The sequence below is a fragment of the Aptenodytes patagonicus genome, chromosome 7, assembly GCF_965638725.1.
Source record: "Aptenodytes patagonicus chromosome 7, bAptPat1.pri.cur, whole genome shotgun sequence".
Taxonomy (NCBI): domain Eukaryota; kingdom Metazoa; phylum Chordata; class Aves; order Sphenisciformes; family Spheniscidae; genus Aptenodytes; species Aptenodytes patagonicus.
The window spans coordinates 29,305,816-29,329,073 of NC_134955.1; the positions used below are offsets into that span (position 1 = coordinate 29,305,816).

Consider the following 23,258-nt stretch of genomic DNA (forward strand, 5'->3'; position numbering starts at 1 on the left):
AGGGGAGGAGAGGATAATGTCTGTGGGCTATCCTCTCAGCCAGGGCACATTCCTTGGGCATGGGGAATGCCCGGTCGTGGTGGGGCACAGGGCTGCATGTAGGGCCACATCCCACCTCCACCACGGGGAGATCATGGTGAAAGCCTGGGGAAAATCTGGGAAGGTGGGGAGGTAAGGAGGGAGCTGATCTGGCACTTGGATGATCCGTTGGGCACATTGATCTAGCTAAATGGAACACCTAGCAATCATCACTACTATGGAAGCAGGGCACCAGCCAGGTGCGGACCACCACCACACACCAAACCCCACATTTGTCCACTTCCCTTTCCATGCTCTTCCCTAGGATGAACTCCATCATGTTCATTCTCTGATTCAGAGCCTGTCCTAAGAAACAAATTCCCTCCATGCTCCCCCTTATCTTGCTCCCCCACTCTCACTCTCCCCTTGCCTCCTCCTGTCACCAGTCCCTCCTCATCTTCTTACTGTCACCTGAAAACTGGTGATCTTCCTTGTACTAGCTCCCTTCATCCTTCCCTTGGTGGTGCCCCCCCTTTTGGACCAACACCCCCCCCCCCCCCCATATCAATGGGATTTATGCACAATGTAGTTTTTGGCCCTCTTACCACGAAGGGGCGGTGGGAGAAGGGCCACACCAGTGGCCGAGGTGGACTCTGAGCTGGCTGAAGTCTCTGTAGTGGGGGAAGAGGAAAGATGGGGCATCCGTCAGGAGCCAACAGCTTCCCCATCCAATCCAGATCCTATCGTTCTGCAACCAAAGCTGTCAGGTTCCTTGCTCTTAGAGTAGGAACACCGACCCTGTTTTCCTTCTGCTCTGGCACCAAGAGTGCCCAGAAAAGCAGCCTGGGGCTGGGTCACCTGGATGAACTGAGCAGGCTTAGCACACTAACAGAGACATACTTTCCAGAGGCCTTTTGAATCCTGCATAGTTACATATTCCTGAATGCCCATTAAGCAGTGTGAGGCCCTGGTTTTGGCCCTTCTACCCATATCTGCTAGTTTGCTCTCTTTTGCTATTCATGGTCCCAGAGTTCTCCGTTAGCTGAGCTCCAAGAACAGCGATTTAGGCTGCGAGTTCCCCTCACACCTCTTCTCCAGGCCATCCCGCAAGGAAATGGCGGTTCCAGACAAATGGAGAGCTTTATTCCATTTACTGCAAGGATGCACAGAAGAGCAGAAATAAAAAGATGGGAAACCCTCAGGACCCCTATGGCCTTCCTTAACACACCTTTACCCCATTTTCCATGCCTGCTCTGCACACATGGTGCCTGCAGACAACAGCTTGGGAAGAATGTACTGCCTCCTCCAGCAAGAGCCTGTGTGGGATACTGGTTAGCCAAAAGCTTGATGAGCTTCCCATCACCTGCCCAGGGGTGGCCGGTGAAGTAAAGCCCTTTAGATACTATCTTCTCCTGTGCAAGGCCTGAGAGGGGCAGTTAGGAAGAAGACTGTCTTCTGGCCCAATTGGTAAGAAACTGTATCTTTCTAAGAGGGTCGGTGACAGCACAGCTAGTTACGCAGAAGCAGCTTGTAGCTTTAGGGTTAGAGCCGGCTTCGGGATCAGTCTGTGGTCTGGAATAAGAAATGAGATGCACTCAGGGAGAGCAGTGAGCAGAGATCCATGCAGTGCAAACTGCCCTCCTGCTTTGCAGGGCATTTGAGACAAAGGAAGAACAGACAAGACTCCTTCTGACCTTGCCAACTGCCATGATCATCCCAGCGAAGTGCAGGCACACATTAAGGCCTGATCTTTCTGTGAAGTTGCTGCCTTTAGAGACAAAACCAACACGTCTGGGTCAACTTGGCCTTCACCAGAACAAAAGAGACAAAGCAAGGAAATGCACACACATACCAAATGCTGTTTCCTCTTCAGAAAGAAAGATGTAGGTTAAACCACTCTCATACTATCAAGAGTAACACACTGTGGAGATCAGCAACTTCTTGCCACTGCAAACAGCAGGGACTACCCAGCGCAGGGTATGGAGAGAGACTAACACTAGCACGACTAGCACAGGGACGCAGCAACTTAAGTCAGGCCCAAAACGTGGATTTAATAAAGTTCTGAATGAAAACTGTTTCACAAGCCCAAGAAGATTCAGCAAAAATGGTGGCTGGGAGGTTGTACTTAAATATTCCCTGATGTCTGAGTCCTAAGCACAAGAGAGCAGCCAAGAAGTGCAATGACCTCCAGCAGGAAATGAAGATCAAGGAAGTTGGCTTCAGTGTCCAAAAGATAGGGCAGAAAGTAAACAAACCGCATGGATGGGAGAAAGGGGATTTTTCACATTCCTTTGGTTTCAATAAACTATGCTCTTGGGCAACAGAGGGGAAAACATCCTCTAAAACATGATTTTTATTTTGACCAGGGCCCTATATAAAAACTATATGCTGGAAGTGCCGAAGATGACTATGTAAACTCCTCCGCAGCAGTGGCACAGTTTTGTTTACCTGGCTGAAGAGATGCCTGTGGACTACATACACACACGCTAACACAGATGCATATTTATAAAATACAGCACAAGCACTGCTTCACTTGCCTATGCATCCAACACCTAATGACCTAGGCTAATCACCTGCCAAAGCCAGGAGCGGCAGAGTTAATGGTGGAGCCTACAGCTTTCCTCATCCCGAGAATTACAGGGGACCTTGGAGTGAGTGAGTGTGTGCGCGTCTGTGCACGTGTGTGTGTGTGCGTGCATGCAGGATGCCACGTGGCCCCTTGAGCATCATGGGCCAGGCTGAGGATGGCTGTGACTCCCAGACGAATGCAGGTGTCTGGGTTTCTGCAGCACTATGAGTGTGGGTGGGCTATTTAGTGCAACACAGCCATTTAGAGGAGCCGGGCTGGAGCCCCAGGAGCAGCGTGTGGAGGAGTTGCTGGTGCCCCGCGCAGGCTGGCTGCCACTGGGGCACGCTCAACCCCTCAGGGAAGCGTTCTCCAACGCAGCACAGCCCGCTCACAGCCAGGCCACCGCTCCCAGGATCACAGGGACAGCCTCCCCTCCCACCCTGCAGCAGAACTTGGGAACACGCTTGCTCATGGTTACTAATGACGTCTGTGGAGTGAGAGTGTGGCCTAGACTCAAAATGCCCCTGTTGCAGATGGGGATACTACCAGGACTTCAAGGGTCAAACCCAAGGGCCCAGTTTGTGTCTCTGTGGAGCATCACTACCTGTGTTTGCAATATCACAGAGGCCTGGCAGATGCCACTGTCAGCTGGGAATGGGAACATACAGCAGCTTTCTTCCTCCTGCCTCTCACCAAGAAAATTTGTGCAGAAGTTGATGGCCTGGGACATACGATACTCATGTGTGGCATCATCCCCGGAGCTGCTCTGCTGAGCTTGAGGGTTCCTTCTCTGAAGGGTGCAATTCAGCCAGGGAGTAAATGATTGGGAGCAGCTTGTGGGATGGGCCCTGCAAAGAAAAGGTAAGAGGTGCAGGGCAGGAGGGAGGCTTCCCCCTCTTCACAGTCTCTCTCCTCTGTGTCAACGGGACTTTCTTCTACAGTTCTCCCCCAGGCAGACCCCCCAAACACACCTACCAGAGCCAAGGGAAGGGGTGTTTCAGAGGCTGTCTTCCCAGCTGAAGTTGAATTTGACTACATAACCCACACTTCAAGCAAGGCATAGTTCCTCCCCCTCCCCTCTTACTCCCCCCACCTCCAGACAGATGGAGCCTGACACCCTTTCCCACCCCTCTGTGCTTACAAGAGCAAGAAGGGAGGAAGGAAACTGCAAGACAGAGACGACGTCGCCTTTAAAGCCTTCAGAGTAGAGATGGTTCCCAGTAGGTGATGGGAGTGAAAGGCATTGACAGCATCTCTGTGAACTCTGAGCCAGGCAGGCAGTGCTGAGCAGGCTGCAGCCGGAGTCTGCTCGGGTGCTTGACCCTCCCTGAAGCGGCTGGTTCCAACTCAAAGAGGTGCTGTGTAGGGGGAGAGTATGGGCAGGTTGATCTTTTGGAAGGGAGCTGCAACAGGGATTAGTCAGCCTTGTCCTTCTTCTTTGCGGTGAAAGGGACTTTGCTGGCGACCGCACTGCCCACAGCTCCAACACCGCCGGTCACTGCCGAGACGCTGCCCTTCACCAGTCCGACGCCAGCAGCGGGGACGCTGGTCACAGCTGTTTTGGTGAGCTCCAGGCTCTTGCTGCCCACCCAGGCAACTCCTCCCAACGTGGCCCCCACAGCCCCCCGGGTGATACTGAACAGGCCGCCTGTCACTCTCCAGATCACCCCTGCCTGCTGCTGCGGATGGTCCTTGCTGGCATCTGTGGGGAGAGAGAGAAAGGGAAAGTCAGAAGCGTCCACGCTGAAGACCTTCTTCCTGGGCACCTCTTCCAGCCCAGGAGGGTTGTCCACCACGGTGCACACTCCCATATGCGCAGTGCCTTGCAGCCCCAGACCTCTTGGTGCCTGAAGGAGGAACCAGGGTGATCCCAGGCCTACAGCATGGCAGGAGAGGACTTTGGGAGCCTAGGGAGTGGGAGCAGAATTGCCCATGTGACAGAGAAGGGAAGAAGGTGGCTCAGTTACAGCCCCAAATTTGCAAGCCTCAGTACTGCAATGCAAAGCAAATCCCACTAACAAGAGATACAATTCCCCTCTCCTGCGTGTTGGCTAACGCCAGTAAATCACAAAGACTAATGCCAGCATAGGAGGCACGAACTGCAGACAGCAACAGCTGACGTTTGTGTGGCCTGCACGTCCTCAGAAACATCTGTTTGGAGGCAGGTCTGCGCTAATGTCAGATGTGGGACTGAGGCACAGCACAGACCTATCTGCAAGAACTGTAATTGAGCTAGCACAGATAGCAAACTGCAGTAAAGATACAGTGACACGGACGTCACCTCAGGTTGTACAAGCCCTCCGGAGATCTCAGCTACGTATTTAATAGTGTTAAGACAGTGCTTAAGTTGCTACACTATGTCACTGCTGGTTTACCTGTGCCAACTGGATCAAGGCCAGCATGATATACCCACCCAAGCTGCCATCGCACCTGCCCACAACACTGCAGACGTAATGTTCACAGCTCGCCACTTCTCGGGAAAGGGTTGACTCTGAACTGCTACTCACGGGATTCAAACCTGACAGCTCTCCTGCCGGCCTCCACACAATCCTCTCCCTTTGCGTCAGCTAACGATGCTGCGCACAGGCAGCAAAGGAGGAGCTGCTCTTTTTGTGGGGTGAGATATTTTGGATACTCTGACTTCTGATTCACTGCCAGTTCTGTACATGAGATGAGTTACTAGTAATTGCAAAAATACAATAAAGCAATCCTGGCAGGAAAAAAAAGCAAGCGCCAGCTGGGAACACAGGATCCCTGGAGCAGCAGCAGCCCTTCTAACCCATTACCTACTCAGAAGAGAGGTTGCACAGCGCTGATGCAACAGGAGGGCTTTAGCCCCCTACTAAATGCACACCTCATTTCCTGAGAAGCGGGGAAATGACAGGGGTAGAAGTGGCTTTCTGAAAGTCTGCATAAAAACATGGTGCAGACATGCATCTGCGGAGAGCCCAGGACAGGGGCCATGTCAGCCCCACTGCCTCAGAGCAGAGCACTGCAGAGGCTCCACCAGCACCTTGAGAAAGGAGCCAGTCTGCACTGCACAGCCCTGTGCGCACCGGTCCCCCCCGGCACGGGCGTGGGGACAGGCCTGGCATCTGTCCCTGGGACCAAAGAGGGAGACACCCCAGCTGCAGCATCCCAGTTCAGCCGCCCACCCAGACTGGGCTGCACAAATGGACTCACCGCTACCTTAAGCGGGAAGACAAGCTTAATACAGCTAATGGCAGGTAAGTGAGAGCTGGTGGCTGAATGCACTTTTCTCTTTTGAGATCCCAGCCCTTCCACTGCACTCTCTAACACCCTCAGCTCCCCAAGAAGAAAGCCCCCTCCTTTATCCAGCCAGGCAGCAGCTTCTTCCCTCGATTGTTAATAATAACATTCCAGGCAGCAGAAAACTCCACCTGGAAACCCCCCTTTGATGTCTCCACCCACTTTCATTTCCAGGCAGATTAGAGCCAACACTGATGTAGACAGTGGATTTCCTTTGCCAGCAAACAAAGACCTTGGGAGTGCCGGGAGGCTGGCTCAACCGCTCATCAAACCGCAGGGCCTTCGCATGCTGCATGCCCTGGTTGATGGAGAAGTCAGACCTAGTCAGCCTAAGCAAACATCTTCCTCTTACTGCTACCAACTTGTCTCATGCCGCATCCTCACCACATCTGCTATTCAGTGTACTTCTGCCAAGCTATCCTGTGAATCCTTCGGAGCAGAGACCATCTTCCTGTTGTCCATGTGTCACGCAACCCAGTAGGGTCTCTAAGTGCTGCTCGAAAACAAGCTTTTTTCTTTTCTTTTTTTCTTTTTTTAAACAAACCAACCAGAAGTCTGGTAGAAAACACTCAGCAGCAGGGCATGGATTTTATTCTTGGAAGCACCAGCTGCCCCAGGGTGCTGGATGCCCACGGCTGAAGGAACAACCTGACCTTGCCAAATGGATCAGAGCTGCTGCCTGTGCTACAAGCACTCAGGCGGATGGGAGGCCAGTCAGTCACACCGGGGACTCTCGGATTGCACCATGTCATCTGTGGGAAAGGGGGATTTTCAGGCCTCTTAGGAAACAAATTAAGATGTCTTCAGATTCAAATTGCTAACTTTCAGGCACTTAACATAGGTGCTTAAGTTAGGAGATTTGATTCCTCTGGCTCCATTTCTAGCCAGGGAAGAGAAGGGGGCTTCTTCAAAGGAGGCTGCATACAGTAGCCTAACCGAGACCAGGCACGAGTCTGAGTTAAGTGGCGTGATGATCCTTTCCTAGTTATTTTTGTGCTGGATTCTTCTAAAATTCTGCAGATTTTGGAGCCATAGAATCATAGAATCATTAAGGTTGGAAAAGACCTCTAAGATCATTGAGTCCAACCGTCAACCCAACACCACCATGCCCACTAAACCATGTCCCTAAGCGCCTCATCTACACGTCTTTTAAATACTTCCAGGGATGGAGACTCAACCACTTCCCTGGGCAGCCTGTTCCAATGTTTAACCACTCTTTCAGTAAAGAAATTTTTCCTCATGTCCAAGCTAAACTTCCCCTGGCACAACTTGAGGCCATTTCCTCTCGTCCTATTGTTAGTTACTTGGGAGAAGATTAGTCTCTCTAGAAGATCCAAGTCTTATTGGAATTGTAGGTTTTTCCCCGAGCTTGACCCAGGCTGTACAGAGCTCTCCCCTGGGCAGGTCTCAGGACAGTGCCTGTGAGGAGTCTGGTGTTCACCAGCTCTGATGACTTGGAATAAGCCTTAGGTTACACACCTGTCTGATAATCTGGGCAGCAAAACGGAGTTTGAGAGGGGCCAGTACAGAGTTTCTGGTGTAGCCTAAGCAGCTACAGTTCTACCTGGTATATGACATATTGCTTGCCTATTGCTTGCCTATTCCTCAATAGTTTCTCTATGTGTTTGGTTTTTTTTTTTCCCTCTCCCTTAATGCTACTGAGACCCCTTGGTTCCATTTTCAGTTCAGTTGCCAGCCTCCCACCTGCTGCACACAGCTTATCCCGTACAGCCATTTGCGTGTTTTGTCTTCAGACTGAGGGCGGGAAGAACAGACAGATCCAGAAATTCATGAGACTCTAAAGCAGGACTCTACTCAGCGAAAATCAGACTGGTCCTCCAAACGAACACCATCCTCAGAGGATGGCAGGTCTTGTGTTCCCGCTCCCGTGTCCAGGGAAGCAGGATCCTTTGTGTCCCATCAGAGGACTGCAATGCAGAAGCTCTGGACATTAAACACCTACCGGCATGCTCAGCTGCAGAACCAAGAGCTGTATCAATGCAGCAATAATCTTCATGGCTCTCCCCAGGTAAACCTGAGTCTGAGGCTACCTGGAACCCCCGTGTAGGAAGATTTAGGCCTCTGCCCACATTTCAATTGACCTGAGGCCACTGGAGCTGCCCAGCTATCTGAACACCAGTAGTGTGAAAATCTCTTGGATGATAGCTGGATGCCTGCAGGTGGATAGCCCAGGGACCAGAGGGAAGAAAGCAACTGCAGATGAGATTGAGGGGGGATGTTACTCTGCCAGCAAAGAGCTAAAACATATTGGAGAAAGTGTCAGGAAATACTAATGAAGAAAGACAAGGACAAAGGTTCTTTCTGATTAAGCTAGGCAGAGACAACGAAGCTGCAGCACACTGGAGCACCAGTGCTCACACGCTGCCTGCACCTGGTCTGCAGCCACTCTCATGGTCCTTAAAACTCCACAGGTGGAAGGGAGGAGGGATGGAGGACCTGGCCCTAGGAGGGTGGGAGGCTGTTCCAGAAGCATTCCACAGCTCCAACACAGAACAGAAGCTGTACCATAAAAAAACCCCAAACAAACTCAGGTTTGAATAGATCTGAAAAGAGAAAGAAATCCCTTGTGACCCCAACCACAAGGGGCCACATCCTAACCTGGCAGCACGCTGAAATAGGTCGCATTCATTCTATACTCCAGATGATGTGTTGAAAGCTTTCTAGCCATCCCCGGTTAGTTTGTCTTCAGACTGCAATAAACCCCACAGTAAGCTGTCATGTAAGATAAGCATCAGATTTACAGTGCAAATTAGTCTCTCAGACAATGGAGTGAGCTAAGCATTTTGTTGGCACAGAGGAGCCAAGATTAAGGGTGAGACAGACAGCAGAGATGAAATACACAAAATAATCAGAGAGACAGACACACAGCCCAAGCAGGGGAACAATTCTGTTCCCTGGAGCCCGCTGCAGCCCATGCTGCTCATGAAAGCTCTTCATCTGCCAAGCCCTTTTTCCTTTCCATCAATGACCTGGCCTTTTCAAGGGTCCCTTCAGCTTCACTTCACCCCATGTCAGCTTAGAACAGAAGGAGGAGAAAAAGAGATGACTAAAACACACTCCTGTATGAACGCTGGCTCTCTGGGCTGGGGTCGGCACCCCACACAACAGGCTCTCCTCCTCGACCACAGCCCTCTGAAGTCCGCACTGGCTTCTCTCCAGAGCAGGGGTCCTACCTGCTGGGGCTCCAGACAAAACTGGCTTTCCTCCTCTGATCCTGACAGCATCTGTGACTCAGGGCAGAAGTGAGATCAGTTTGTTGGTAATAACAGATACAACTTTCAAAGCTGCCACGGTGACTCCTCAGGGCTTTCCATTGCATTTATTTGGTGACAGAAAACAATAGCCTGTGCTGGTGCCCACTACAAATGGCACAGGCATTACTCTTCCCCTCGGCCCCTGCTGGCAGGTGATATGACAGGCAGGGAGAACTCTTTACTTTAAGAAGGACTTGTATAAGCTGCTCTTTCCTACTAACTTACAGAAACAGCCCCAAGCCAGGAAAGCCATGTCAGGGAGCGGCATGTATGGTTTTGTACCTTCAGGACACTTCTATCCCTGCTGGGCCCCAGGCGAAGGAGCCGGGCTGGCTCAGAGACCAAAATGTAAATAGCCAATGTCATCAGTCTGTCCCTCAGCAGACGTGAGAGGAAGGGATGAGGTCACTAGTTCAAGCCTGAATTATGCCTCTGGCAGCTATTAAGTGACCACTGGTGGATTTAGGCAGGTTCCCCTACCTAGAAAAATGTTTGGTCTGGAGGAACAAGCAAGGGGTGGAGGGTTAGCTACTCACACCCCTAGTCCCAGCTTTGTCCAGCTGATTTTTAAGCAGCACTGAGCAAATCGCTCTGACCTTTATTGCCTCTGCACCACTGTGATTGAGAATGTGTGATTTTCTAAAAGCCTTGGTTGTTGAGTCACAGAAAAGCATGTATGGGAGAGAAGTTTCCAGTCCTGATGTTTCTTGGAGAAAAAACTGAAAGTTTGATTCAAGTGCACTCTTAAGGCTCTGAGAACCCCAAATGGATTATTGTTATTTTTAACCTTGTGATTTTTCCGAGCCTACCTCAATTTGAAATGCATGTGGCTGACACTGCTGCTTCTCTTCCCCTTCTGTAAAGCGAAGCTGAAGTTAATGATCCTTATTTCCTTGTATTGCTGTGCTGTCATGAAGGTTAATTAGGTACAGCTGGTGCGGTGCTTTAAATGGGGAAATTGTGTTTGTATCATCATGACTGGCGCTGACAGATTCCTGTTGACATTCTCAGTAGAGACGCCAATGACAACTTCCAATTTATCTCCGGAGAGGTTTCCAGTTTCCAGACAAGTCGCAAAGGCAAGAGAAAAGCTTGCCCCCTCCCCACACACACCAGCCTGCTGTTGTGGAGCCACACAAGTTTATCCTGTAGCTGAGACTTTCCATTTGGACAATACACTCTTCTAGCACAAGCAGCTGAAACAGGTAGAGACCACTCTGACTGCTGGGCACAAATGAAATCTCGCTGTACACCTTCTAGCAGGGCCCTTCTCCAGGGAATGGCCAACACCGCCTTCTTCCAAGCCTCCTGCGTGCAGCTGGACAAGGCTTAGCTGACCCTTGTGGGGCACAGCTGTAGCAAACATTTATGCCCGAGATGAAGGAACTGCCACTCATGTTCTTTCTGTCATTTTAGGATCAAAGATCTAGATCCTGCAGTGTCACAGGCAAAGCGTTAAAGGGAGCACTACAAAGCGTTTGTTCTTTAAACACTCGTGCTTCACTCCTGCCAGCAGTCCCATGCTGCAGCTGGTTGGAAATGGCTTTCGAGGCTCAGCAGCTATGCTCTCCCCAGCCCTGCTCTGCCCAGGCGCTGAATGCTACAAACTAGGATGGTTGCCACCAGCAAAAAGCCTAGAAATGCCACACTGAGTTTAGCCCTTGAGTTTTAAACTTTAGCTCTGCAACCAGCAAGACATACTCGCCTCTCTCTGTAACAGGATTGTAAGGGAAGCTGCTGCACACAGCAAAACAAGGGCAGCTGTCTCCACAGCCTGGCTCACCCCAGGGCTCTTCACTGGCACAATGAGCTTTAATTGTTCCTTGCACATGCCCCAGGAGCAGTATTAACTGCTGAAGCATCTACCTTGAAGCACTGAGAGACAGGGTTCAGGAGGGTAAACGAACAGTGATATGCAGTGGCTTGTTTTCCTCGGCTGAGCCTTCGGGGAGAAGCAGCCAAAGCTCTGACTCTGGAATTGCGAGGCTTAGAGTTTGTTGGGAGTTTTCTGACTCTTTTTGTTGGGAAGTATCGTATCACCAAAACAGAAATTGTTTGTCAAGACATGGTGGTATTGTTGAAACTTCCACTGAAAAAAGAATTCAGTGAGACCAGCCTCAGAGCAGCTAACAACCCAGTGGTTAAAACATTTGATCAGCCTTGAGTCAGCCCAAGGATGCTCCCCAGCCTCATACCCACCTGCTTAATGGCCCAAGCAGCAGCTGAATCCCATTTTCACTCTTTTTGTTTAATTGTTTCACTTTGTATGAGATATTAACTGGAGGAGGAATATAAACTTGTCCTCTCACTTTCCCAAAGGCTTTCAGTATAAGAGCCAAGATCTATCCTGAGATGGGTCTCTTATTCTTGAAAAAAATTGCTTTGCTGTCCTGCAGAAGACTCTTTTCTTGCTCCAGGAATATCTCTTTTATATAGCTGTAATAGCCTGCAAGGAACGGCCAGAGTACCCTTCAACTAGGATTCCCTGGGACCCTTTTGATTCTTAATTCCTCATTTCCCCTCGAGGTTTACAAGACTTCAGCTACTCTGGTGGCATACACGTTCTCTAATGATGCTGAAGACCAGGATGGCCCGCAGCGCAGAGGTAACGCTCCTTCTGCTCTAGAAAAATGCAAGTGAGTTGCAGGACAGACAGCATTGTCTACTAGAAAGGACATGGATCAGGTAGGAGCCTGGAGACCCAGCTCTGTTGTCAGCATTATTGCTGACCTGTCAGGTAATGACTACATCTCCTCTGCTTCCCTTCCACTCCACCAGCCTGTTTCAGCCACGGGTGGCGTGACTGCCAAGACAGCATTCTGGGGATCCCGCATGGCCTGCAGTAGAGCGGGCCGGCGCAGGCTGTGAGGCAGGAGCAAGTCCCAGCTCTGCCGAGCCCAACAAACTGGGAAAGGTAGGAGTCCAGCCTTTGCAGAAGGGAAACTAATGAGCACTAACCGATTGGCCTCATGGTGCTTCTCCCAGCTCCCATTGGCTCTCATCTCAGAAAGAAAAAAGCGCACACTGGGACAAACTCCTCAGAAGGTTGCCATCCTGTGATACAGATCGTAAGTGCTTAAGCATGAGGACTCGCCCCTTTTATAGGCTTGTACAACAGCTGCCTTAAGGAGACCCTTGTCTCATTCGAAGCAAATGTCATCTCCCACCACAATGTATAGGTTGTAAGAAAGATGAGCCCACAGGAGAGTCCTAGAGCAAAACTGCAAGTGGCATTGCCTACTTAGAAATGGTATGTCCAGATTTCTTTCTTCCTATCTCCATTGCAACATCTCTTTTTCTCAATGTGGAATATATGCAGAAGGTCAGGCTTTTACTACTGGCCAGACAGGTTGCTAAAAAACCTATAGGGTGTCTCAAAGCCACTGACAGAGTGGAGAGGTGATCCCGAAAGGCATGAGATTTCAGCTTGTCCCCAAGAACTGTGTGCAGTGGCTGCTTCCTCCCCACCCTCGCCAACCTCTGGGTCTTGTGCGAGAAACCGCAATGGTGCATTATGGCAGGTACGAACAGCAAGGGACAGCTATCAGCTGGGCTATACCTTCCCTCTCACTTGTGTTAAAAGCATTAAAAGTGGCCATCAGACTTAGTTTGTTTGAACTTTATGTTCCTGTCCACCTTCAATTTCCACTCTCTGCTCCACCTACAAGCGCTTGAATCAATCAAGAGGCTTGCTTAAAAGCCTGGCAAGAAAGAGCATATAAAGCTGCACCAATGGCTCCTTTTCCTATTGGGGTCTCATCACCGTGACGCTGAGATTTTGGATCACAAGGACTAGAATCACCTCTTGCTCAGAATATGGGCTCTTGATCTCACTTGGGGATCTGTGGATGGAAATGGAATAATCCAGTAGACTCAACGATTTTCAGTGGCCTCAAGCTTTAATGGTCTGAGGAGGAGAGCTTTTAGACAAAATTTTATTCCTTACAAACAACCTTTCCTAGCATTTGTGCCCAGCCGAAGAGACCATCTTTTTAAGCCTGCTCTTTTGACTCATGCTAACTCAAGCTCTTGTCAGGGCACATCACCTACTCTGTCAATTCTGTAACAGTGGTTGCACATTCTTCACTGAGCTGCTTTCAGCTGCTTGTGATAGTACCTGGCACAAAAAGACCCCAAATAAATCAGAGGCTCTTGTTAAACAGCCTTGTTAATTCAGCTCTGATAAAGACACAGGAGAAAAAATAATCAATATTTGTAAAATGAAAAAGGACAAAATCCATAGAGAAATAAAGGTCATTTTCATGGTTCTATGAGGCCTTTACAAAGAATAGAAAGTAAATAACATAATCCAAGCTTATGTAAGAAATGACTTTTCTTCCATGCTCTAGTGCTACCCAGTGGGTTTTAAACAAAGGCAGACTCAGCTAAGCCTCCTCTGTCCAGTGAGGCTAGAAGTCCTTCTCACAGCAATATTGCTAACTCACAATTTATCAAAAAGTGCCTGAAGTTTGGTCCCAGAAGCAGTTTGGGAAGGGGCATGGGAGCGAAAAACAGTCACGTTTAACCAGCAGGAAGGTGCTCCAAGCTGCCAAGATCAGACATCAAAAGTCTGCTCTGCTCGTTCATCAACTGTCGTGAACATTTTGTGTACTCTGCCACCTTATTATTAAGGGCTTAATCTCTCTACCTTATGGAAACACGATTGTCACTCAAGCATTTCACAGCTGTGATATCCGAGAATTTGTCCAAAAATACTCCCAGTAAAGTTAGGAATGTATCTTGTCTCATTGGGGAGGACCCGGGTTCAGGCATTTCCTCTTCCCACTCCTGGAGCAGCTGAGCAATGGATGCTGATGCTTTCCAGTGGTATGGCTGGCACCAGTGAGAAATCCAGAAATTTCCTATTTATTCTGATTATGTGCTCCCCACCCCTCTCCAAGGCACATGGAGGAACTGAAGAAAAAAAACGGACAGCAGCTCAAAAAACAAAGCCACAAATTTTAACTGACCTAAGGTCTCAGTGAAGATTTTTCGACTCAGAGAAATGACCCATTCATCCCAGAGGCTATCCAGGAGTCTTTCTGTCCATCCAAAGGATAACAAGGCAGTTAAGCTAAAAGCTGTGTGCTACAGCAACAGCCGAGCTGGGGATTTATTGGGGAGGCACAAATATGCTTCCCTGCTCATGCTTCAGCATGCCAGCAACGGGCAGGATAGGGCCTTTGTTATTCTGCTGGTGGTAGGTGTTTGATGGCGTAGTCTCAAAAACTTGTTTCCCATCTCAGCTGTCAAGGGGAGAGCGCTGCAGTCATGAGTGGGCAGGTATGCTGCCTCTGGGAGCAGATGAACAGGCAGAGCATCCCTCCCCCACAGTCAGGCTGACCAGGGAAGGACAGGATACATCGGTGCCGCAGATGATTAGATCTATTCCTGTGCAAAAAATCACACTCCAGCTCTATGCCCAAACCTGTCGTGTGTCCCCTCGCCTCTGTCACTTTGAAGTGAGCCAGCCAGTCCTACCCGTTATGTTCCCAGTGAGTCTGCCACCTGGAAATCTCAGCCCTGAATGCATAAATTAGAGGTAGCACTAACATTGCCCAAAGAGACATCAAACCTCCTCCTCTGTGCTGCACAGACAAAGAGCTGCTGCTTAGGAACGTGAAGCTGCGAGTGTGACAGTTCCCTTCGCTTCCTTCCATATTCATGTTCTTGCTCTTTCCAGGGTAGATTTCAATACAGCACAGCAGGGATCCCATGCGCACTTGGCTTCCTGGTGGTTACTCAGGTGCTCTGCCTGGTGCTGCAGATAAATTGGATTTCTTCTTTGATGCTGGGGCAGGACTGCCATGGAGCCAAGGTCTAGTTTGGCTCTCAGAGACGCTGGGATATCTAAGCCTCCCTTTGAGATTAGTGCTTCATATGGTTGGAGGAGTATCTGGAATAAGAGAGACTCCCACCCACCTCCTTGGCGCAGCCACCAGCTCAGCCCTACACTCTCAGCTTCTCTTGGGAGGTCTATCTAAGCTTGCTTTCTCCCACTGCCAAGCAGTGATAAACAGGCTCCGCTTTATCTGAAAGGGAGGAGACCCTGTCACCTCTTGGCTTTCTCCTGAGTCAGTCTTGACTCTAGCTTGGGGTATCCCATGTCACTGCCTGGAGAAGACCGGTTGACCATAAAGTACCAGAATTGTAGTGTGTGCAGGCAGAGAGCCTGATTCCCTCCCTGCTCTGTTTCTAGTTCTCCTGAGAAGTTTCTAGCCTGCAGTCCATCTCTGTGGCACCGGGAGGGGGTCGTCAGACAACCTCCCACCAGTTTCAGCAGGACCCTCCTTAACTCAAAGATGTCCCTTCAGCCTGGTGAACCTAGTTCCCAGCAGGGATTTCATGCGAGACCAGTATCAGAAATATTGCTAATACTTCTGCTCTCATTCATTTTACCAACTGCTGAAAATCCTCCCATATGCCTGACTAGGACAGCGATGTGCTGGGGAAGGCTGAAAGCCTGGAGAATCTGAGACCCCTCTGGGATCACTGCCCTTCTCTAGTACCTACCTGTTTTAAACCAAAGCCAAGCAAAGCCAGACTTCGCTGTCAGAGCAAAGGGCTCAGTGGAAAAATTCAGCTGCACACCTACAGCAGCCTTTCAGGTCTCCACGTTAAGACAACATTTACTGTCTTGATTCTGTAATGTAGCCCAGCCTGGCAATGCTGTCATGCTTTTGCTATCGGGAAATGAAGGGCAACATTACCCTCCTCCACAGATTCCCCTTAAATTTTCTTCTGCAGCTCTGTACACACGGGAAGCAACAGGGCAGAACAATTGATTCCTTTAAAAATGAGGGAGTATCCAAGGATGCTTTCAAATACCACAGTACAGAGCTGCGGGATCTGTGTGTCAGGTACCTTCCCAGCTTTCACATCAGGGTGCCCAGCTCAGCTTGTGGTCCACATGCATGCACTTGCTACCCTCATTTGACAGGATAAAACCTTCAGAAACTCCAGATCCCAACATGCCACACTCTAGCTTGGCTAGTGCAATCATTACAGAAACTCATTTGCACCTTTATTTTCCTCCCTTTGTTTCCAATCAGATGCATACAGGGAATGACTGGAGTGACATGAATCTAATCAGAGGCTGATGCCACATCAGAAATCCCATCAAGCTATCTTCCAGTCCCAACAGGCCCTCCACCGAAACAAAACATCTTGAAACGGCCTAGAGAACCCCTGTGTACATCGTGTCCCCAGCAGGGATTCTTAATGGGCTCAGTAGTCAGAAACTGGGTTTTATTTTAGAAAGTACAAACAAAAATCCTTTCTATTTAAATACCCCCCTAGCTCTTAATGGTGCTTTTCTGGACTTTTTTCCTAGCAACAAACCAACTCTGTATTAAGGAATTCCAGGGAGAGAAATCTTAATTCTCCAACAATGCTACAGCAGAGCTCAAATGGTCTAGGAGACCCTGCACACACATTTCATGCCTGCTGTGCACAAGCACACATCTGCTCAAGCAAAAGCTGTGGCAGCAGGACATTTGCAGTCCTGTTCACCATTCAGCCCGAACAACCTAAGGGGGCCACTTCAACCCTCAGATGCCTTCAACTCAGAAAATCCAGCTGACATCACCAACCCTAGCCCAGGCCACAGAACTTGCCAGTCCTAAATGCTGAGCCCTGTTTCTGAAATGGACTAAAAGACACGTGGCCTCCAATCCGCACCTTCCAGATTTCTGCTTAAGAAGTTTTATCAAGCCTCCTGCAGCCGCATTCAAGCACCTTTCCAGGTAGGGGCCACCCTGAGCACAGATAAATGCTGTCTGCTGAGCACTAAAGGCCTCTCTTCCCCTACAGCAACAACTTGGCTATCGGAACTCCAGCTGGCTGATGGCAGCACCTGGATGCCGTCCAAAGGCAGTAAGTTTCTTGCAGCTGAATATGTTTAGTCCCTCTCCTAAGGCACAGTCTCCATTACACAGCTATTGTTTATGACCCCAATTATCTCCCAGAAACTGGTTCTTGCCTGCAGTTAATAACCAAGGCTAAGTGATCAACCGTTAGGACTCCAGAAAACTGGTTGTTAACTTCTCTGTTGACCAAGTTCAGAGTCTTTTACTGCTATTAGAAACGCAGATTAATGATGCATAACAGAAACGAACTCTCCTGTGACACAGCTAGGTGAGGGGGAAAAGAATCACTCCTTTTTCCTGGAGGTATCAGCTGAGCAGGGAGGAGATGAGCCTTCCTTTAACTCACTTCTCAGCCTCCCCTGATGTCTGGGAGATGACAAAGAACATCTTATTTTGCAGAGTACTTTAAACTTTTCTTGGGACCTGGATCATGTGGGCAGATCTATATGTAAAATGGGCTCACTCTCTGGAAACTGCTTTCAGGGACCTTTTCCAAACTAATTCCTACACTAGTATTTCAGATTTCCAGCAGTCAACAAGAGCAGGCCAATACTGCAAACCCCTGTGGGGCAGGAAAACGAGACCTCACTTCAGAAAGAAAGGCTATATAGACCCAACGTGCAGCATGTAGAAATGAATCTCAGGTTTCAAAGAGACATCCACGTCCAGTAACAGATGTATTGTGAGCCTTTCCCAGCCTACTACTCACAGGCTCATTTGTAAAGCAGCCCTCCAACAACTCATCAGAAGACAGTAGTTTCAATTCAGAAAAAGCTAATGCTGCTTCCCTTTCACAGCTCTTAATCTTGTCTTCTGAATGCTAATGGGAGACCATCAGCCTTGCCCTCACAGGCTCACAAGGGCCACTAGGTATCTTACAGGACATAATTTTCTCAAGAGATTCACCAACCCCTAGTACTCCATAAAGCATGGAAGTCTGATTTTGGGGAATTGCCACCATGGTCTTGGGCAGCCAGTCTGTCACAATCCATCCAGAGACACTCTGAGAGCACCAGAAAAATAAACCCAGGCAGTGCAGCTCTGCAACCATGCAGCTTTGGGACAAATGGACAATGACATGGGAAGGGGAAGAGTGTCTAGAACAAGCATAAGGATTCCTGGTTGGTTATGTGCAACATTAGGACTTGGTGCCTACAAATGACTTTGCGTGCAGTGAGCTCACTGCCTGAATCTTGGAGCGTGACTGTCTCCTCCTGCCACTGTAGATATGCAGAAAACAAGGGAAGGAACAGGGCACTGCTTGCTGAAAGGTCTTCTGCAGCCAACCTCTCCTGCTCAGATGCCTGCCCCTCCAGCTCCCTTCTGACATCTGAGGAGCCAACACTGGGACAGCTGACATTCAGGACCCCCTCCTCGAAATCTGCCATATGCTGTCCAAAAGACATTTATTCTCCTACCACTCCATGCATCAGCTAGGAAAGGCAGACAAGGAAGGAAACCTTCAGGAACAAAAGAGGGCACCTTTTCCTGTCTGATCAACTGCTGGATGATAGAAGACCACAAATGTGTGTCACCATAGGTGAGAGCCAGGTGAGGATGGATTCCTCTGTGCTATCAATAGATGGTGAAGGAAGAGCCAGTGATAAGTTAGAGGAAGTAACAGATTTTCTGGTATTGTGAAGAGGAGGTGTGAAGAGTGCAGGATCATCCTGCACTGATGAAACGGCACTCAGAGAGTGGAACATTTCCTGCAAAAGTTTGCTAGTGCTTTTTCTGTCCTGCCCAGTCCATTCCCAGCCACAACCCCCATAACCATGCAAACACAGTGACACTTTCTAATGAAAGTCGAGCACTATTTATTGTGTGTGTGGCTGCCATCAACAGAGAGGATCTGTCAGCAGGCACCCCAGCACCCAGCTGCCCCACAGAGGCACCTGAAGTGCAACTGCAACAAGCACAAACAAATGCTTGTGGTGTGAGGCCATGCCTGTAAGTCAACGGCCACCAGCTAGCGACCACATAACAACTCACAGTGAGCCTGTGGGCCTGCATGGTCCGGAGGGAAGCTGAGTGGCTGCTGAGTCCTCAGCTGCCGTCCTCCACCAGGGCTTGGCAAGAGCGACGTGGCCATGACTCCCAGAGACTGCTTAGGCAGCTTTAAAAACACACTCTTTCATCCTTATGCACAGATTTACTTATTCATGTATTCTCAACAGAAGCACTAACGGCCATAATTGGATCCATTACTGGGGTTATTAGAGCTTTCAGTCACTGCCTCTGCAGCCTCGCGCGGCACTGGGAAAATGCACAGGAAGAACAAACAGGGCAGAGGCACGGCCAGCGGCAGGGGCTTTAAAAATTCGTTAAGTTGTTGCTGTGGCAACTAAAACAAAATTTCTGGCAGGGACTGTGATGTGTGGGGAACTGTAAACTTCTCCATTTGTGGAAAACATTGGTCATGTCTCTGGAAGGGAGGTGGAGGAAAGACAGAAAGAAGGGCTCTTTTCAGAGACTGCTACAGCAGGAGCCAAAAATGATCTGCTTGCAAATTTATCCTTACGGCAAGCCCTGATGACGGTTGGATTCTGCATACCAGAGCTTCCCAGGAGCCAGTGCACCGAGACAGAGCTGGCATGTATGGAAGAGCACTTCTAGGTATTCAGTCCAGCTGGTCTTCATTGCCAGGAAAGCAACCGAACCACTGCACAGACACAGGCAGTGCTGGAGTCCACTTGCTTCTACCTTCACCTGCCCCCTCTGCCACACAACCTATCGAGGGTCTCCATGGAAAATGAAGCTCATCTGGGAATTAACTTCCATTGAGATGATAGGTTCTGGAACACCAAACTTTCCATCCATAAACAGCAGGAAATGGAAAAGCAGTAGTTAGGTCTGGAAATACTAAAATTTGGCTACAAAGACTGAACCTGATCTCAGAAAACATTGTAAGTTTTCAAGATACTCAGTTCTCTCTGAGCGGTCAGGACGGCAGTAACCACCTGGATGAAATGTCACATATCCTGACAAACTTCAGAAGGTGTCCGCTACTTTAACATCCCAACATGGGTTGCAAAATTTCAGGTTCAGCATCTTAAGTTCATGTTTAATTACAATGCAGGACCTGCTAAAGCAGAATCAGTGTTGATTTAATGTTGATCAATTTAATATTGATTTAGGCTAAACAAGCTGTGTTGTGCCACCTATTTAATTTTCTGGGAGATCCCCCAGTTCATGTCTGAGCCTGCCTAGCTAGCAAAGTCCAATACCTCCTGCCTCCCACTTTTCCTGCTTAAGGATCACAGTTGATCAGTTTGTTACTTACGAAGTAATTAATTTAGTTTGGAAACTCAGAACAGCACAGATGCCTGATGCAAGACTCCGAATTCTCTCAAGTTTAGTGTATAGGTTGGAGCTACCAAATGGGCACTTTGCAAAAAGATTCAAGAGTGACAGCGGATGCTGCCAGCAGAAAATTTGCCTACTGAGAAATACTGTATAGGCAAAATGATTGATGAGGATTTCAGTTTTTCTCTGGAGTCAGCAGCTTAACTACGAAGACTTTATTGCAAGTTAGACTCGCTTGGTGGGACTGATTTCCACTGTGAAAGGAGAAGCAGAGGGAATGGGAGGACAAAGATATGGGACTGGTGTCGGGTCAGCATGGGGGAGCGGCATCCAAGCAGCCCCATTGTAATGCTGCCAGTCTCCTCTCCTCTGTCCCCTGGTGCCATGGAAGCTCACAGCTTCCTGACCCTGGCCCTCATGGCTCACACGACTTCACTGCATTAATGACCTCAGTGAGAATTTTTTAAGCTGACTGACAGCAACCTGGAAAAAAAACCACCCAGGAGCTATGAAATTGCACCATTGCCAAAGTGGAGCTTAACGCAGGGCAGGAAAGAAGCACTGGCTAAGTGGCACAGGAGGTCTTTAAATAGACACCCTGGGTCTGCTCTGCACAGCATTAAGGATCGTGGTGAGTCTCGGAGGTCAAGGTAAGAAATGAGTACTGGCAAAGCTCAGTGAAGCTTATGCTTACAATACAGCTCTAATTATCCTGTTAATCAAAGCAAAAATCCTTCAGTTTTGCAAATCCAGCCAGCAAAAGGCTGCAAATTCACAGCTCAGTCACTTAACCCCCAACAGCCCTACACGCTAGAAAGCCAAGGAATAGGAAGTTTAGAAAGGCTTCGAAATTTTATTCCACTCCACCTCCTTACAACCTTCTACCTTCATTCCTAGTGTTGTAACACTTGGATAAGGACTTGTTAACAAGGAGGTTTAGAGAAGAAATGTAAGGCATTACCTGTCTACAGCTGTTAAAATCTTAAATCTGTAGTATATGAACATTGTTTGTGTAGACAAAAATGTTTTGTTGGCATAAACATCACCTCAATCCATACTTCTGTCATCCACTGAAGTATATGGCATGTATCAAAACCTTACATATTTTATTCTGGTCAAAGGAGTTCATGGTGTGGTTACTTCTAGTGAACAACAGAATTTTCTTCACTGCAAACTACTTCTTTCAAAGTAGCTTGCTGCTTTGAAACACACAGACTTTGTTTTAAATACTACAGTAAGGGAGAAAAAAAAACAGTCTATCCAACAAGAGAAAGGTAGACCACACACAGATCACTTCTCAATTTCCAGAGTCACTGATGCAGTGAAGATATATGTTGCTTGAGAAAGGCTTGTCACTGGCTTTGGGTGGTGAAACAGCAGCAGCAGTTAAGGTTGGCTGGGAAATTTTCACTGTGCACACACGACAATTTTAGTCTTGACATTAGAGCTGTTAACACCTGCATCTGAGAATTTCCAAACTTTTAAGCAGTCCTAGGCCTTGAGAAAACAGCCTGCTCTCATAAATTAGGACCCCATCATAGTTGATTAGGTAAATACACGTTCTACTTTAAGTTCATAATTTTGAGGGGCTGGCCATTTACTTAGGAACTCTTTTTAATTATGGAGAATTAAGTAGCAGAAATTACTGTGAAGCACACAGGCTACACATATGATGTCTCTGACTGTGGAGATATCAAATATGGAGACTGCTTTTTTCAGGCTGATCTTCCCCCATATATGAATATATAACCACAGGATAATCATATTCAGTCCTCCACTGTCAGGTAAGGTAGCGGAGGTGCCACAGCTTACCACAGCTAAGCACGTTATTTAATTCTCATATAAGTAACCAAATCCCATCTTAGAAACAGTTAGGTTATTTGCCCTAGTACTCTTACTTGGATATCTAAAATCTTACCGGTCTTTTGCTTAGAAACTTAATTTGCAGCCTAAATTTATTCATGGGCCATTTATACCCATTTCCTCTTGTGCCAATGTTGTCTTTTAGTTTAAATTGCTCTTTCTCCCTCCCTGGTGTTTACTCCTCTGATGTATTTATAGAGAGCATCCATATCTCCTCTCAGCCTCTGTTTTGCTAGATGAAACAAGCCACACACTTCTAGTCCTCATGTATACAATGGATTCTCCATTGCCCCCACCATCACAGAAGCCTTTCTCTCTACCTATATGCCAGTCTCATGTCAGGGTTTTTTTGCACATGAGTGTTTCGTAGTGTGCAGAGACTTGACAAAGCCATGTATACTACCTTCTCCTTAAAGGGACAGCTTGCCTTATACAACCTAGGAGTGCATTTAGTTTTCAGTATATTGATAGGGTACAGTAATCTCTTTCATTAGCTAACATACTCTAACCCTTCTCTTCCCTCAACCCCCTAATGAGCTCTCAGCTTACACCAGACGTTCTTGTTATCAGTCCTTAGGTGTATAAAAACTGTTACAATTCTATCATTTTGGTCATTGGTCATCAGGTTTTGCTGTATGATATCCTAGCATTGCTATCAGTAATAGTAATATGCTAACTGCTTTGTATCATGCCTTTTCGTACATCCACACCCAACAGAAAATCTACACTGGAATCTAGAAACTGCTCAGGTCATCCCAGGCAAGTATCTGTTCCAGACTAGGAAGAGGAGTGATTCTCCTTCTGCTCCAGCCTCCACCAACCGAGAACACTTCACCTGCATGTGGTCTCCTCCTGATACAGGGCACAAATCACGTTCTGCTGCTGCCCGAGACTCCAAACCGTCTTACAAGCATGCTGAATCCTGGCTGTGCGACCGGAGACCTTGGGAAGAAGCCAACCGCCCAGGTGATGTTTTGCATTGCTCTGGTTGCAAGGACAGAAGAGGGGACCGACCTGTGCAACAGTGTTTTCTGTGTACCAGCCTACCTTCCTGTTCTAACTCAGGTGGGCAGGAGAGAACCACTCAAA

General features: G+C 48.4%; 1 protein-coding gene across 2 annotated transcripts in view; it reads right to left on the reverse strand.

Annotated features, from left to right (window-relative positions):
- Positions 1 to 3,771: 3,771 nt before the first annotated feature.
- The window catches only part of LOC143163357 (transmembrane protein 263-like), a 205,671-nt gene continuing 186,184 nt past the window's right edge, over positions 3,772 to 23,258 (reverse strand). For both annotated transcript variants that reach the window (XM_076344596.1, XM_076344595.1), the window contains one exon: positions 3,772 to 4,289. In XM_076344596.1, the coding sequence (XP_076200711.1) occupies positions 4,003 to 4,289 (287 nt within the window). In that variant the 3' untranslated portion in view covers positions 3,772 to 4,002. The remainder of the gene's footprint in view (positions 4,290 to 23,258) is intronic.